Source organism: Vidua chalybeata, chromosome 4, assembly GCF_026979565.1.
Source record: "Vidua chalybeata isolate OUT-0048 chromosome 4, bVidCha1 merged haplotype, whole genome shotgun sequence".
Taxonomy (NCBI): domain Eukaryota; kingdom Metazoa; phylum Chordata; class Aves; order Passeriformes; family Viduidae; genus Vidua; species Vidua chalybeata.
Genome location: NC_071533.1, coordinates 72,297,915 through 72,314,861, shown reverse-complemented (window position 1 = coordinate 72,314,861; position 16,947 = coordinate 72,297,915). Strand labels below are relative to the sequence as shown.

The following is a 16,947-nucleotide window of genomic DNA, read 5'->3' as shown; positions in this document are numbered from 1 at the left end:
GTCTCGAGTTCCTTTCTTCTCTTTTCTTCTTCCTTCTTCTTCTTGGGTTTGGGTGGTATCTTGTAATTGGGCAGAAAAATCTGCGTTGTGGGTTTTTAGGGGTCAGTTATTGGGTTAGAAAGGAAAATAATCTAGGTGTCACTTCTTAATTGGGCAGCTTAGTTTTTGATTAGACTTAAAAGGCCTTGGACCAAGAGACTGTTGGCCATTTTTGTGCTGTTTTTCCTGCACGCAGTCTGGTGCAGACAGTGCTGAAGTTTTGATAAGATAACAACAAACAGAAGCTGGAGACTGAAAAAGTCCAATGTGTCTCTCGTTCCTGACACAGAACTGCTCCAGGAGTTGCCCAACTTGAGGCAGCAAACTCACACATCCCATTCCACCCCAGGTGGGCAAGGACACCTCCCACTATCCCAGGCTGCTCCAAGCCCTGTCCAGCCTGGCCTTGGACACTCCAGGGATTCAGGGGCAGCCACAGCTGCTCTGTTCCAGCCAGTTTAATGCCACGTGTGTCCATTAGCTGGGCCATCTGCTCATCTCCTGCTCCTCAGAAGCCTCCTGTGACCCTCTGGGAGCCTTTGGAGCTCAGGAAGTGCCTGCTGGAAAGGCACTGGGCTTCCTGCTGCATCCTGACTGCACATGGATTTGGCCAGGACAGCAGGAGGAATTTCTTCACACAGTTGGATTATTGGAAGGGGCTGCCCAGGGAGGTGGTGGAGACCCCATCCCTGGAGATGTCTGAGGAAGGCCTGTGTTAAGATGGCACGAAATAACTCACGCACTCACTCTAAAATCTAAAAGAAGGAAAAGCAGGAGGTTTTATTTCTGACCTCTCAATATACAGAATTCCAAAAGTGACAGTGGATTGGAGGATGGAACTGCCACCTCTCCAACCACACTGGTCAAACCAACAGCCCATCAATTCTCTCCTCCCACAAAGAAGAATGCAAAACAATCATTATTGACATGAACATGCCCGAGAAGTCCAGCAGAAATATGTAAACATCAGAAGGCATGGAAAACTTTTAAAAGAACTTTAAAACTTTTAAAAGAGCAGCACGACAGGCCTGGACATGGCACTCAGAGCTCTGGGCTGGGGACAAGGTGGCATCGGGCACAGCTTGGGCTCGGTGACCCTGGGGGGATTTTCCAGCCTCAGTGATCCTGGGATTCTGTGGGATTAAAACCCAACAGTGAGGGAGATGGGGCCAGGAGAGGAGTTGCCCATCCAGCATCCAGGGAAGCAGAGCTGCCCTCGGGGCACTGGAATTTCCATCCTTCCATTTGAAGGGCATCAAATCATGTCTAGACCCTGCACCAGCGAGGTGCTGAGCTGGGAGCAGCCCCAGGGCAGATGGGATTTCCCTCAGAAGTGCCAGAAGGCCGGATTTTGTTGGGTTTGTGCTGATGTTGTGTCTCTCTGTCCTGCAGTGGTTGAACCAGAGCCACAACGCGTGTGTGAACTATGCAAACCGCAACGCGAGCAAGGTGAGCCAGCTGTCACCGTGAGGGTGGCCGTGACAAACCTCCCTGGTCCCTGGCTTCCGTGACAAACCTCCCTGGTCCCTGGCTTCTGTGACAAACCTCCCTGGTCCTGACTTCTGTGACAAACCTCCCTGGTCCCTGACTTCTGTGACAAACCTCCCTGGTCACTGGCTTCTGTGACAAACCTCCCTGGTTCTTGACTCCAGGGTGAGGGTGACTGTGACAAACCTCCCTGGTCCTGGCTTCTGTGACAAACCCCCCTGGTCCCTGGCTTCTGTGACAAACCTCCCTGGTCCCTGGCTTCTGTGACAAACCTCCCTGGTCCCTGACTCCAGGGTGAGGGTGGCCGTGACAAACCTCCCTGGTCCTGACTTCTGTGACAAACCTCCCTGGTCCCTGGCTTCAGGGCAGTGAGGATGACTGTGACAAACCCCCCTGGTCCTGACTTCTGTGACAAACCCCCCTGGTCCCTGACTCCAGGCAGTGAGGGTGACTGTGACAAACCCCCCTGGTCCCTGACTCCAGGCAGTGAGGGTGACTGTGACAAACCCCCCTGGTCCCTGACTCCAGGCAGTGAGGGTGACTGTGACAAACCCCCCTGGTCCCTGACTCCAGGCAGTGAGGGTGACTGTGACAAACCTCCCTGGTCCCTGACTCCAGGCAGTGAGGGTGACTGTGACAAACCTCCCTGGTCCCTGACTCCAGGCAGTGAGGGTGGTGTATTGTAAATGTAGGTGAACTTGGTGGGAAGAAATGGACTCTAATTTAGAAAGTTGATTTCTTTATTATAACTCTATTATAATACATTCCTATATTATTTAAAAGGAATTAAAACTACATGCCCACTTTTTCTAACAAGCATATCTAACTAACTCACAACTCGTGACCTTCTTTTGAGAGTCTAAACACAGGTAGATCTAACTAGCCATCAAGCTCAAACAATGTTCACTAGAATTCAATTAAGTAATCGCCCCAGGTAAACAATTCTCTAAAGACATTCCACATGAGAAAAACAAAAAGTAAAATTAGGAATTTTCTCTTTCTTCTCTCTGTGCTCCTCTATAAAAAAAGTCCTGAGAGAGAGAAGAACGTGCCTGCCACAGTGGTGCAAATGAAAAGGAGCGGGTTCGATGAAGTTGCCCAAAAAGAACTTTACTAACAATAACAATAACGTTCTCGTTGTTTAAAAACAACAAACGTGGAGAAGTCGAGCACAGTACAAGGGGCAGGATCCAGAGACCCGAGAGAAAGGAGAACTTGGGGGTGGAAACCTCTAGAACAGAAACCACATAGGGAAACAAGCGACCAATAGGGGAGCAGGACTTGGCATAACATATAGGGGATACACAACAGGGCACGGCCAATAGGGGAGCAGGACTCGGGCAGCTCAGCCTAACAGCACCAAAGGCTTTTGGGGGAGCTCTCAGGCTCACCCTAAGTTAAACAAATGACTCCCAGGGCTTGGAACTCACGCCTGGTTCTTTTGGGGTAAAATCTGGCTGACTTTCAGTCACAGCTTGGCTAATTCCCACACACAGCCACGAGGCAGCTGTGGGCCTGCCCCGGGGCCTTCCCACGTGGAAACGCCAATCCTGCCTCTTCCCTGGCCATGAAACCTCCGGGGTGGCCACTGGGGGATCTCTAGACTGGCCACTGTCCCGTGTTTGAACTCGGTGTAACCAGCACGAGGATCTGGGAATCACTCCAGGCACAGAAATGAGGCTCAGGGCCCTGGAGCTGAACCAGTCCATGGTCCCAACTGGTCTGGAATGGTTTAACTGGGATCTGAAGGAGCACAGAGCAGAATGGTGCCTGGGTTGGGGGAGCAGGAGGAAGCTCCATGATCCCATCCCAAAACGAAGGATTTTGTTTGTGCTGGTGCCAGTGGGAAGTGCTGGGGCTGTCCCAGGGAAGTGCTGGGGCTGTCCCTGCTCCAACCTTGTGGGGCTGCCCCTGCTCCTTCCTTGGTGGGGCTGTCCCTGCTCCATCCTTGTGGGGCTGTCCCTGCTCCATCCTTGGGGTGGCTGTCCCTGTTCCATCCTTGGTGGAGCTGTCCCTGCTCCCTTCCTTGGTGGGGCTGTCCCTGCTCCATCCTTGGTGGGGTTGTCCCTGTTCCATCCTTGGTGGGGCTGTCCCTGTTCCATCCTTGGTGGGGCTGTCCCCGTTCCCTTCCTTGGTAGGACTGTCCCTGTTCCCTTCCTTGGTGGGGCTGTCCCTGTTCCAACCTGGTGGGGCTGTCCCTGTTCCCTTCTTTGGTGGGGCTGTCCCTGCTCCCTTCCTTCTCCTCAGCCTCCATTCATCCCGTGCTGGGATGTGGGAAGCTGAGCTGGAATCCATCCAGCTCACTGAGAGAACATTTCACAGATAAAATATTGACTGTGGCGAGTTTGGGGTTCAGCACTGGAGCCTAGAAATGCTAATTTGGTGCCATGTGCTGAATTTCACTCACATCCTTCCTTTGAGCTGCTATTATTATAATTTTCTGATGCCAATTAATTTTCCATTCCCTGTAACCTTGCTCAGGAGGCCACGATTTCCTCGCTCTTGCCTCTTGGGATGACAGCCCATGTGTCACAGAACAATATGACGAAATTAAACCTGTCTCTGCTCTGAAACAAATACACCAAAACAAACAAACAAACAAAAATGGGGGAAAAAAATGGGTTGAATATTAATAACCAGAAGTTTGTTCATTGAAAATATGTTTTGTTTTTCTTTCCAAAGCCTTCTCCGACATCCAAGTTCATCCAGGGCTACTTGGGAGCTGTCATAAGTGCTGTCTCAATAGCAGTGGGTAACTCTTTATATCTCTGGATTTCATGACTAAGGAGCTGCCTGGGAGATGTTTTTTGGATTGCTGAGCATGTTTATATCTTTTAACTGACTCAACCCCGTCCTGATAACCAGCAAATGCTGTCCCCTGGGATGTGGCTGGCCCTGCATGCCCCAGCTTTCCAGCAGAACCAGAGTCCAGCACCTCCTGCGCTGTGCCTTGGCTGCTCTGTGAACTCCCACTCCCCCTCGTGCATTAATTGGTGGGGAATTCATTAACCAGGCTAATTTAGACACCTCGAGGCTGGAGGGCCCTGGGTGGCAGGAGAGGAGAGGCAGAGTTCTGGAATGTTCTCCTGGGGATGGAATTACCTCTTCCCCTGTGGATGTGTTTCAAGCTGGAGCTGCAGTTCAGGTCACGGTGTGGAACCCTGGAATGGTTTGGGTGGGAAGGGACCTCAAATCCCACCCAGAGCCACTCCTGCCACGGCAGGGACACCTCCCACTGTCCCAGGCTGCTCCAAGCCCAGTGTCCAACCTGGCCTTGGGCACTGCCAGGGATCCAGGGGCAGCCACAGCTGCTCTGGGAATTCCAGCCCAGCCCCTCCCCACCCTCCCAGCCAGGAATTCCTTGCCAAGATCCCAGCCCAATCTCCCCTTTCCCAGTGGGAGCCATTCCCTGGCTCCTGTCCCTCTGTCCCTTGTCCCCAGTCCCTCTCCAGCTCTCCTGGAGCCCCTCCAGGCCCTGCAAGGGGCTCTGAGCTCTGCCTGGATTTTTCCCTTCTCCAGGGGAACATTCCCAGCTCTCCCAGCCTGGCTCCAGCCCTGCAGCAGCTCCGGGGCCTCCTCTGCAGTTCTGTGTGAAATAATCTGTGAGAGAGGAGCTTTTAAGATTCCTAAAATCAAGCTCTTGTGGCTTTTAATGCATTCCCAGGAGCACAGGTTGACATCAGGAGCAGGATCAGCTCTTCCCAAAGGGACAGGAACAGTTTTGAGGAGCAGCTTGGGAAAGTTATTCCTTACACTGGTGTTTCAAATAAACCCCAGACTGAGTGGTTGTACATTTTCCTTTGGAACATTAAAGATCCACAGCAGTTGGTATTTTTCCCTCTGGCCAAGACCTTTCCCCATTTTTTCAGGTCACAGAGAATTTACTTTTTCTCCTTGTGCAGCTGCCAGACCATTTTCCAAAGGGCGTGGAGTTGTTGAAGTGCCTCGAGGCTTTGAGGGAAAACTCCATTTTGTTGGGTACCCCTGTGCTGGATGGTTTGCCACGTCTCAGTCCGTGTGCTGGGCACTGCTGCTCCTGTCCCCTCCTGCAGAGCTCACCTGAGCCCCCAGCTTGGCTCACCTGAGCCCCCAGCCTGGCTCACCTGAGCTCACAGCCTGGCTCACCTGAGCCCCCAGCCCAGCCTGGCTCACCTGAGCCCCCAGCCTGGTTCACCTGAGCGCCCAGCCTGGCTCACCTGAGCCCCCAGCCTGGCTCACCTGAGCCCCCAGCCCAGCCTGCCTCACCTGAGCCCCCACCTCCATCACCCAGGAGCCGTGCCCACTTTTCCAGCTCAACTTTAACCCTAATCCCCATCCTAACAACCTCAAGGCTTCGGTTTTCCATCCACAGCTTCCTGGGGAAGCGTGGCATGGTTTCCCATAGCTCCTCAGTGCTTAGGCCAGCAATTTTGTCACCTTGTGAGTCCCTGAGGTGACAGTCCCCAGCTGAACGTGCTGCTGCCACTCACACCCCCCCTTCCAGCCCCGGCGCTGCTGATCCCGTGGTTTTGGCATTAATGCTCCTCTCCCTCTTGGAACAGGGGCAGATTAGAGGGACAGGACACACGGACAAGGATCTTGGCAGAGCTTTGTCCCCCAAGCAGCTGGGAGGCTTTGGTAAGGAGCCCGTGGAGGGTGGAGGTGTCCGTGCTGGCAGGGCTTGGGAATCTGTCATTCCTTGGGCTGCTCAGAGCCTGCAGAGCAGCCGGAGCACAAGGGCAGCTCCAGAGTGCAGGAGGGGCCGTGGGGGTGCTGTGGGAAACACCCCGGTGCAAAGAGGCCCTGTGGAAAGCTCCCTGAGATGTGCAGGGAATGAAATCGGGGCGTTTCAGCCTCGTGCAAGCAGAGATCTCCGTGCAGGGGGGAGCTGCTGCCTCCCGGGCAGTGCCAGCGTGTCCCCCAGGCTGGCATCCCACCGGCATGCCCCGGGTGTGTGGAATAGTGCTGGCTCAGAGCTCGGGGGTCAGAGCAGTGCCCCAAGCCAGGAGCTTTCTGTGTGGATGGTCCGGGGTGGAGAAGGGCAAAAACCTTCAGAGGTTCTTCTCCTTCCTAATGTTGGGATGTTTTCTTCTATGTGGAGCATGAAGAACAGAAACCTTCAGAGGTTCTTCTCCTTCCTGATGTTTGGGAGATTTTCCTCCACGTGCAGCTGAAGGGCAAAAACCTTCAGGGGTTCTTCTCCTTCCTGATGTTTGGGAGGTTTTCTTCCATGTGGAGCTGAAGGGCAAAAACTTTCACAGGTTCTTCTCCTTCCTAATGTTTGGGAGGTTTTCTTCCACATGGAGCTGAAGGGAAAAATCTTTTTGAGGTTCTTCTTCTATCCTGTTGGATGTTGGAAGGAGCTTTTCCTCCTCGTGAAATATAAGGGCAGCAGCCTTTAGAGGTTCTTCTCCTGGATACTGGGATGTTTTTCTCCACATGGAGCATGAAGGGCAAAAACCTTCACAGGTTCTTCTCCTTCCTGATGTTGGGATGTTTTTCTCCACATGGAGCATGAAGGTCAAAAACCTTCAGGGATTCTTCTTCTATCCTGATGTTGGGAGGTTTTCCTCCACATGGAGCATGAACAGAAGCAGCCTTTAGAGGTTCTTCTCCTTTTGGATGTTGGGATGTTTTTCTCCAGGTGGAGCAGGAAGGGCAACCACCTTCAGGGGTTCTTCTCCTTCCTGATGTTGGGATATTTTCTTCTACGTGGGGAATGAAGGGCAAAAATCTTCAGGAGTTCTTTTATCCTGAGGTTGGAAGGAGCTTTTCCTCCACGTGAAACATGAAGGGCAGCAGCCTTTAGAGGTTCTTCTCCTTTTGGATGTTGGGATGTTTTTCTCCATGTGGAGCAGGAAGGGCAAAAACCTTCAGCGGTTCTTCTATCCTGGTGTTGGGATATTTTCTTCCACGTGAAGAATGAAGGGCAAAAACCTTTAGGGGTTCTTCTTCTATCCTGATGTTGGAAGGAGCCGTTCCTCCACGTGGAGCACAAAGGGCAGCAACCTTTAGAGATTCTTCTCCTTTTGGATGTTGGGATTTTCTCCACGTGGAACAGGAAGGGCAAAAAATCTTCAGGAGTTCTTCTATCCTGATGTTGGAAGGAGCTTTTCCTCCTTGTGAAATATGAAGGGCAAAAACCTTCAGGGATTCTTCTTCTATCCTGATGTTGGAAGGAGGTTTTTCCTCCACATGGAGCATGAATGGAAACAGCCTTTAGAGGTTCTCCTTCTGGATGTGGGGATGTTTTCCCCCACATGGAGCAGGAAGAGCAGCATGTGGGGTTCTTCTTCAGAGGTTCTTCTCCTTCTGGATGTCGGGAGGTTTCCCTCCAGGCAGAGCACGGCGAGCAGCCGCCTGCACAGGTGTTTTTCCCTGATCTTGGAAGGAGGTTTTCTCCACGTGAAGGGCAGCAGCCTTTAGAGGTTCTTCTCTCTGATGTTGGAAGAAAAGCTTCCCAGCGGAGCAGGGATGGCACAGGGAGTGTGCAGTGAGGTTTCTGTGTCCCCACAGACATCCCAGCTGGGAACACTCCTGAAGCTGTGTTGCTGTGTCCTGAAACCCCTCACAGCTCCCACCAGCCTGGAGGAAGCCCTGCAGAGCAGGGAGGCTTTGGGATGTGGGGTCAGGCATTAGGGGGAGACCCTTCCCTGTCTGCAGGGGGAAAAGGGCCTGGAGAGGTCCCGAGAGGACAGAGCAGACTCTGTGTCCTCACACCAGGGGCAAGCACGCTGCTCCATCAGGGGCTGGGTGAGCAGATTTTGGCCTCATTGTCCTGCAGTTAAATGGGAAATCTTTGCAAATATCCTGATTTTCTTCCATTTATAGAGAGAGAGGAGTTGCTACAACCACAACTCCTGATTTTCAGCCCTACCGGGTGAGGAAATCAATATTCTTTTATTCCATATTTTTCTCCCCATATTTCCATTTCTCTCCGTCTCCCATCCCAACCCAAGTCACAGCACAGAGCTGTGCCAGGTCCAGAATTCCATCCCTTCTCCTGACTCAGGTGAAGGAATCACTTGAAATAAGGCTGGGAAAGGTGTTTGGGCTGGAACAGATCCCAAATCCCATCCCATTCCACCCCTGCCATGGCAGGGGCACCTCCCACTGTCCCAGGTGGATCCAAGCCCCAGTGTCCAACCTGGCCCTGGACATTCCGGAGATCCGTACAGCAAATCTGGGAATTCCATCCTCTAACATCTCCATTTCTCTTTCTATGACTGTAGTTTATTTTAATCCCATTCTCCCCCCACCAGCCTCTTCCCTGCCTTTTCTTTTGCTCCCTCATTTTATAGCTCTTCTGAAGAGTGATAATGTAATTTTTTTTTTTCCCCAAACAATTGAGTGGATTCCTGGGATTAGGCTCCAGTTCCTGATATCTGGCTGCTGCTCATGCTGGTGGTGCATGAAGTGCAATTAACACCAGCTGGTTTTCCTAAACAAGGCAAACAAAGGCAGGGAGAAGTAAAAAGACTTGAGAAAGACCAAGCGTGTTTTAAATGTTTGGAATTTTTTATTCCCCCAGTATTCCAGTGCCAAGAGCTGCACAGATCAGGGGGGCTGTGATTAGACAGAAACTCTTTCCAGCTGACACACACACTCTTACTCTGCTATTTTTCACAATTTAGAAGATTAAAAAAGCTGCGTGGAGCCAATTTTATTGGCAACAATTGCTTTTTAGATATTACAATTTTATATAGATAATAGTTATTAATAACAATTTTATTATTTCTATGTGGAAGTAAGTTTCTTTTGCCCAGGGAAATTGGGCAATCCCTGGAAGTGTCCAAGGGCAGCTTGGAGCACCCTGGCCCAGTGGGAGGTGTCCCTGCCATGGCAGGGGTGGGTGAGAGGGGATTTAAGCTCCTTCCAACCCAACCCAACGCATTCCAGGATCTTCCAATTCCTGATTTCAGATCCCAGCTCCATTTGCTCTGGCATTGCTGATCCCTTTCGGTTCTGGCTCAGCTCTTCAGGACTTTGGCCTTAGATCAAACTTCTCTGTGGGTCAGAAGTGACTCTTGGGGCTGTGCTGAAAGGCCTGAAATTAAATCAGCCCCAGCCAAGGCCCGTGAGCAGCCATTGCCTCTTTCCTGCATTGCCACTGGTGCCGGAATCTTTGGGTTGGTGGCTGCTGGGGTTAACCTGGGTTGACTCCTCTGTGCCTTCGTTTGAAAAGACAGGAGTCTGTGAAGGAAGGCAAGGGCCTCCCGTGAAATGGAAAAGGTAAATGCCCTCCCTCCAAATTACCACAATTTCAAAATAAAAAGGCTCTCAGGCAAAGATATGGGAATGGGAATAACAGTTCTTTACTAGGAAAAAACTAAAAGAAAAATGTAATTAGTACAAACAAAACTACTGACAGAGTCAGAAAGCTGACACCCTGAGGAGTCAGGGTGTTGGGGATAGTCCAGTTAAATGGTGGCTGCTCCTCCTGCTCCTGGAGTGGCAGATGAAATGCTGCTGAAGCGATGATCCCGTAGAAGGGTGTAGTTTTCTCTGAAGGTCTGGTGATAGAGTAGATGGGCCTGGTCTTCCTCTGGGAATCCAGTGAAGAGGCTGAGCTGCTGTCTCAAGAAATGCTGATTTTATGCAGGTAGGGATGCTTGGCTCCTCCCTCTGGGTGGAGCATCTCACAAGGGGATGATGTAACTTTATCAGTCATGCAGTGAGCCATTCAATAGCCCATTAACAGAAGATATCTCCCCGGGGGAGACATTGTTCTTGGAAGAGATAAGAAAACTGCCCGACTTAACAGAAGATACCTGCCCCACCTCCAACTGATGGCAAATAGAATATGTGCTTCTCTTACAAGCCAGGACACTCTGGAACCCTCTGGGGTCATTTTTTGGGTCCCTCTGCACCTTGAAGCATTCTCAGTTTTGCTGTGGGATTGGAGCTTTCTCCATCAGCTTTTCAATTTCCCTGATCACGGCTTCAAGTTCTGCCAAGAGCAGCTCCAAATCCTGCTCCTTGTGCTGCTGGAGACCTTGTGGGGACCCTGCAAGGGTTTTTTTCTCTCTCTGTCCACGTTTCCCGGCAGCTGTGCTCGGGTCAGCCCCTCCTTGTGCATCTGGTGCCACTCCGTGTGCCCTGGAGGGACCCTGGCCATGGCTGCTGTCCCCTCCCTGGGACAGGCCGGGCTCTGATGGGCCCTGGCAGGGCACAGGGCCTGCAGCTTGTGGGAAACGGATTTGTAGAAAATTCTTGAAGTTTGGCAGAAGGTTCGCACGGTGTGTATTTGTGGCCCCAAGAGTCACTTCTGACCCACGGAGAATTTGATCTAAGGCCAAAGTCCTGAAGAGCTGAGCCAGAACTAAAAGGGATCAGCGATTCCAGAGCAAATGGAGCTGGGATCTGAAATCAGGAATTGGAAAGAGCTTAAATCCCCTCTCACCCACCCCTGCCATGGCAGGGAGACCTTCCACTGGGCCAGGGTGCTCCAAGCTGCCCGTGGACACTTCCAGGGATTGCCCAATTACCCTGGGCAAAAGAAACCTAAACTTTCAAATTAGAAATATTGGTTTAGAAATGCCATGGAATAGGACAGACCTTGTTGGGAGAGAAATGGAATTGGAAACAAGTTTTAAAAGGTGGTTTTGTAAATAAGATTAGATGCTTTAGAGAAATAGAACTATGAAAGATGTGTTGTAGTAGGACTTATGAGGAGTAATTTTAGATGATTAAAGTATTCATAGTATGGTGTAATAAAAGCTAATAGGTTAAAAAATATTGTAATGTATTATAATTAAGAAATAGTTTCTGATAGTAATTATAATATCTGTATTGTTTTACCCTTCACATGAGACTAAAACTAGAATAAAAGTTTTTAAAACTCCCCTCAGCTGCCCCATCTCTGAGTCAGAAAAGGGCTTAATGCAGCAGAGCTCAGCCAGGAAAGCCCTTGGTGACAGCCACGGTGACACTGAGCTTCCTGTGGGACAGCTGTCCCCCAAAAAAGGGAGCCCAGGCAGGTGTGAGCTCAGCCCCTCTGATGCGCAGGGCTGGGGCTTTGCCCCAGTTCCCAGGTTCCCCCCTTCCCCTCCTGCCCAGCACACCAGGGTTTGTCACTCCCAACAAGGTTTATTTCAGCGCAGGTTTGGGGTTTAAGGGCCTGTCAGCACAGAGACAAGTAAATACTTGGCTCTCAGGCAGCAGCCTGAGCTGAGTTCTGACAGAAGTAGGTGTTGTGTGCTCTCCTGGGTGAGAGGGAGCAGCAGTGCCACGTAACCATGGCTGCAGCCAGGTTTGGGGTCATCCCTGCACTTCAGTGTCCCTGCTCAGCACCCCGATGCTCCTTTTCCTTTACCTCACGGGGTTAAAATTCAGGTGATTAATGCCATTAATATGGCATTAATGATAATGGCAGTAATGATAATGGCATTTTGCTAATGACCCACCTTGGACTCACTGCTGGCCCCCCAGGAGAGGGTTGAAAGCAGCTCTTCATGGGCAGACCCAGAGCTCTTCATTTTGGAATTGCTTTCTTGCTTCCTGACCCCAGATCCCGCCTCTGCACCAGCCACTGGAGGTGGGGAACAAAAGCCAAATCCCATTGCTGCCCGTGGGATTTCCTGCTGCTCTGGGCTATCCCAGCGGGCACCACTGTGCCAGGCTGGGCACCTGCACCTGAGTGTGTTCAGAACCAAAGCAGTGAAAGCTGGAGAGGAGCAGGAATGTTTGAGTGTCCTGGTCTGCTTGGATCCTGGGGCTGGAGCACCTGGAGCAGCTGAGGGAGCTGGGACAGGGGCTCAGCCAGCAATCTCATTCCTTCCCATTCCAGAAATCCCATTCCTTCCCACTCCAGCAATCCCATTCCTTCCCTTTCCAGCAATCTCATTCCTTCCCTTTCCAGAAATCCCACTCCTTTCCCATTCCAGAAATCCCTTTCCTTCCCATTCCAGCAATCCCATTCTTTCCCATTCCATCAATCCTATTCCTTCCTTTTCCATCAATCCCATTCCTTCTCTTTCCAGCAATCCCATTCCTTCCCTTCCCATCAATCCCACTCCTTCCCTTCCCATCGATCCCATTTCTTCCCTTTCCAGCAATCCCATTTCTTTATTTTCCATCAATCTCATTCCTTCCTTTTCCATCAATCCCACTCCTTCCCTTCCCATCGATCCCATTCCTTCCCTTTCCAGCAATCTCATTCCTTCCCTTTCCAGAAATCCCACTCCTTTCCCATTCCAGAAATCCCTTTCCTTCCCATTCCAGCAATCCCATTGCTTCCCTTTCCAGCAATCCCATTTCTTCCCTTTCCATCAATCCCTTTCCTTCCCTTCCCATCACTCCCACTCCTTCCCTTCCCATCGATCCCATCCCTTCCCTTTCCAGCAGCCCCACTCCTTGCCGTGCCGTGGGCTCCGCCGTCCCGGGGCTGCTCCTCCTTCCCCGCTCCCACGCTGACCTCTCACACACCATTTCTCGCTCTCCTCTCCAGGTGGAGGTGCCCCTGTGGATTTTTCCAATCCAGCTCCCTGTTCCCGATAATTGTCTGCGAGGCTGTGCTGACAGCCTGTGAATGGGGTGTGATGTCCATAATCAGCCGGGAGAGCTGGAGCCCTCCCACCGCCTCGGGTCTGTCCTGCTCGGGGCAGCCAGACACATCCAGGGGCTGGAGGAAGCCGGGAGAGGGATGGGAGGGGATGGAGCGTGGCCCGGCTCCCTCCTCCATGGGAGCGGGGGGAAAATCAAATCCCAGGGGATCCGAGGAGCTGGTGATCAACTTCTCTTTTAAATGAAGTTTAAGTTCGAAATGAAGCAATGCCTGGCTCTAAAGCCTGCATCTTTCTGCTCCAAAGCTGTTCCTGCACATCCCTTTCTCTGTTCATGCTCAGATCCCAGAAGGGAGTGGTTGGATCTCTCAGACTGGAAACTGAGCCTGGCAGTTCTTCCATGGAGCCCAGAAATCGCTGGAGCTGAGCAGCCATTCCCAAAGGCACAGCCTTGGCTGCACTGGGGCACAAGGACATGGGGTTCTCTGGGAATGCTCCCAGTGCCCATCACCATCCTGTCCCTGCAGTTAGGAGCACCTGGCACCTGCTGGGTCCTGCCAAGCCCACCCCTGGGAGTGTCCCAGGCCAGGCTGGATGGGGCTTGGAGCAGCCTGGGATGATGGAAGGTGTCCAAGGCAGGGGGTTGGAAGCAGATGATCCTTAAGACTCCTCCCAACCCAGCTTGCTCTGGGATTCCGTGATTGTCCCCTCCCAAACTCCATGTGCCTCTCTGCAGCATTTTCTCTCTCATTCCACTGGGATGTCTCCATTTCCAGCAGGTTTGTTCTCATCCCTTCCTTTCCCTCTGCCCCAGCCCATCCCCACGACCCCAGCAATGCTGCTGCCTCTGGACAGGCTCCAGGTGCATGGAAAACTTGGTACGAGACAACACCCTCTTGTCTTGGGCATGGCCCCTCATCCTCCTTGCTCCACCACCTCCCAAACCAAGTTTGGCATGTTCTCGGCATGAATCCCACTTTTCTCCAGCCTTGATCCAGACTGCACCATTCTCTTCCCTTGAAGCATCCAGCTGTGGGGCTGCTGTGGTCATCCCTGCTGGAATTGCCTCGGGAGTGATGTTTCCTCCTTCCCTTACTCTTGCTCCTCTCTAAGTTCCTTCCCCACTTGGATCCTGATTGCTTTCCCTTCCCTTAGACTCTTCCATTCTGTTCTCCTTGGCTTGGGAAAGCTCCAGTTGGGAAAGAGCCCAGTTTTCCATCTCTCTGCCTCCATCTTCACCTCCCAGCCCTAATGAATGAGTTTTTTCCTTCCTTCTCCTAATGCTCTTTTCTCCAGCTTGGCTGAATGGGACTCATCAGATCCAATTAGTTCTAATCCAATCTGGTGACTGGGGGGATGAGGGATAACCTCCTTTGGAGCCAGTCCCTCTTTCCAAGTTGACTTTCCAGGTCCCTTGAACAGCCAGCTCCAGCTGCAGTGCTCAGGGATGCCCTGGAGTTAAACCCCCTAAATCAGTGGGGATTTCTCCAGCACAGTCCATGAAGTCTGGAGAGTGGCTCAGCAATGTTTGGGTGGTGTCATCTACCAGCTAATGCTCGCTGGACTCCTGAGATTCCTTTATTTTATAAAAATTCCCTCCCAATATGAAGTGACATAACTCCTTGGATGGATTTACTGCTCTAGGCCGGGTTTAAGAGGTGTGAGCTTGGCCATTGCAAATATCAGGCATTCAAAACTATCTGTCAGGCTTCAAAAATCTTCATAAAAAGGCAGAAAAAAACAAGGATTTAAAAAAAATTCTCATGGATTTAGAATTGGTGTCTTGGTAGACACGAGGTCAGAACTTTGAGAGACAAGAGGGAGAAGAAAAGGAATCAAAGATGTTGATCTCTGACAGTTCCTGATGGTTCTGCTTCAGAGCGCGGTGACGTCACAACATTCTGCTGAGGGAACGTTGCTGATGCTGAAACAAAACGGGAGCTAAAGACATGGCAGGAATTCCTGGCACTCGAGGAGGAGGGAGGGAAGGAGGGAGGAAGGGCAGAGTGCTGCCAGAGGCACCGCAGAGCCCTGGGTGAGCTTTCCCTCCCACTGATGGTGTTTGATCCCGGTTTCGTGTTGAGGGATGTTAGGAAGTGTTGGTGTCACGTATCCCTGTGTCCAGCCCTGTGTCCCTGTGTCCTGACATGTATCCCTGTGTCCAGCCGTGTGTCCTTGTTTCCATTCATGTGTCTGTGTGTGCTCTCATGTATCCCTGTGTCCTGACATGTGTCCCTGTGTCCACTCATGTATCCCTGTGTCCACTCATGTATCCCTGTGTCCAGCCCTGTGCCCTTGTGTCCATTCATGTGTCCTTGTGTCCAGCCATGTGTCTGTGTGTGCTCTCATGTGTCCCTGTGTCCATTCATGTGTCCCTGTGTCCAGCCATGTGTCCTTGTGTCCATTCATGTGTCTGTGTGTGCACTCATGTGTCCCTGTGTCCTGACATGTATCCCTGTGTCCAGCTGTGTGTCCCTGTGTCCACCCATGTGTCCCTCTGTCCTGACATGTATCCTTGTGTCCATTCATGTGTCTCCATGTGCACTCATGTGTCCCTGTGTCCAGCCATGTGTCCCTGTGTCCTGACATGTGTCCCTGTGTCCAGCCATGTGTCCCTGTGTCCATTCATGTGTCTGTGTGTGCTCTCATGTGTCCCTGTGTCCAGCCATGTGTCCCTGTGTCCAGCCCTGTGTCCAGCCATGTATCCCTGTGTCCAGCTGTGTGTCCCTGTGTCCTGCCACATATCCCTGTGTCCAGCCATGTATCCCTGTGTCCACTCATGTGTCCCTGTGTCCAGCCATGTGTCCCTGTGTCCCCCTGGCTCCCTCAGCCACACCAAGGGAGCGCTCTGGAGGAGGAACCCTCAGCCATCCAGGCAACTGGAAAAAGCTGGATTTGAGCTGGGTCACAGGATGGGAGTGTGCACCATGGATAACTCCTCATCCCTGGCAGTGTCCAGGGCCAGGCTGGACACTGGGGCTTGGAGCACCCTGGGACAGTGGGAGGTGTCCCTGCCTTGGATGTTCTTTAAGGTCCCTTCCCACCCAAACCATTCTGGAATTCTGTCCAACTCTGGAGCAGGCTGCCCGGAGAAGCTGAGCTGCAAGGGGAGCCATAGGATAGGAGGAAGCAGCTTCAGGCTGTGCCAGGGGAGGTTTAGCCTGGACACCAGGAAGAAATCCTTCACCGAGAGGTTGTCACACACAGCTGCCCAGGGCAGGGCTGGATTCCCCATCCCTGGGGGGATTTCAGAGCCCTGTGGATGTGGCCCTTGGGGACATGGGGCAGTGGTGGCCCTGGCAGTGCTGGGGGTGGTTGGACTCGACCTTGGGGGGCTTTCCCAGCCTCAGTGACTCTGTGGTTGTGCCAGGTCGGGTGAGGTGAATCCCCCCTCCCATGTTTCCATCACCAGTGCTGCAGGTCCTGTGCAGTGACTGCGTGATGGTCACAGCAATAAACCTGGGCTCTCTTTAATGATGAATTTGCCTCAACAGCGTCCTCCGGCCAATCCCAAGTAATTAAACTCATCAGCATCTCCTTGATGACCCTTTTGCTTTGGTGGCCTGAGGTTGAGCAGTTCCTGCCCTGTTTACCCTCATCCCACCTCATGGCCTGTGGGAAGGAGTTCACAGATCAGCTACAGCAATTTCCAAACTGTAGAAAACAAACCCTCATTAGTTTCCTATATCCAGCCCTTGTGTTGAGGATTTGGGAGATGGGATTTAATCTCCAGCAACATTTAATTTCATGTTCCCAGCAGGAGGGTTGCAGTGAGTGGGGGCTGAGTTCATCACATTAAATCTGGAAATAAAATGCTTTTATTTCACTGCCCTCACAGTGGTAGCTCTCCCAGACTCAGCTTTTCTCTTTCAAAAGCTGCTGCTCCTCCACTTCATTGTCAAATCCTCCACCAAACCTCCAAGCAGGGGCTGCAAAC

General features: G+C 51.8%; 1 protein-coding gene across 1 annotated transcript in view; it reads left to right on the top strand.

Annotated features, from left to right (window-relative positions):
• The window catches only part of SFXN5 (sideroflexin 5), a 107,759-nt gene that overhangs the window by 48,960 nt on the left and 41,852 nt on the right, over positions 1-16,947 (top strand). The window contains 2 exon segments of the mRNA XM_053939917.1: positions 1,432-1,488; positions 4,210-4,275. Coding sequence (XP_053795892.1) covers positions 1,432-1,488; positions 4,210-4,275 — 123 coding nt within the window.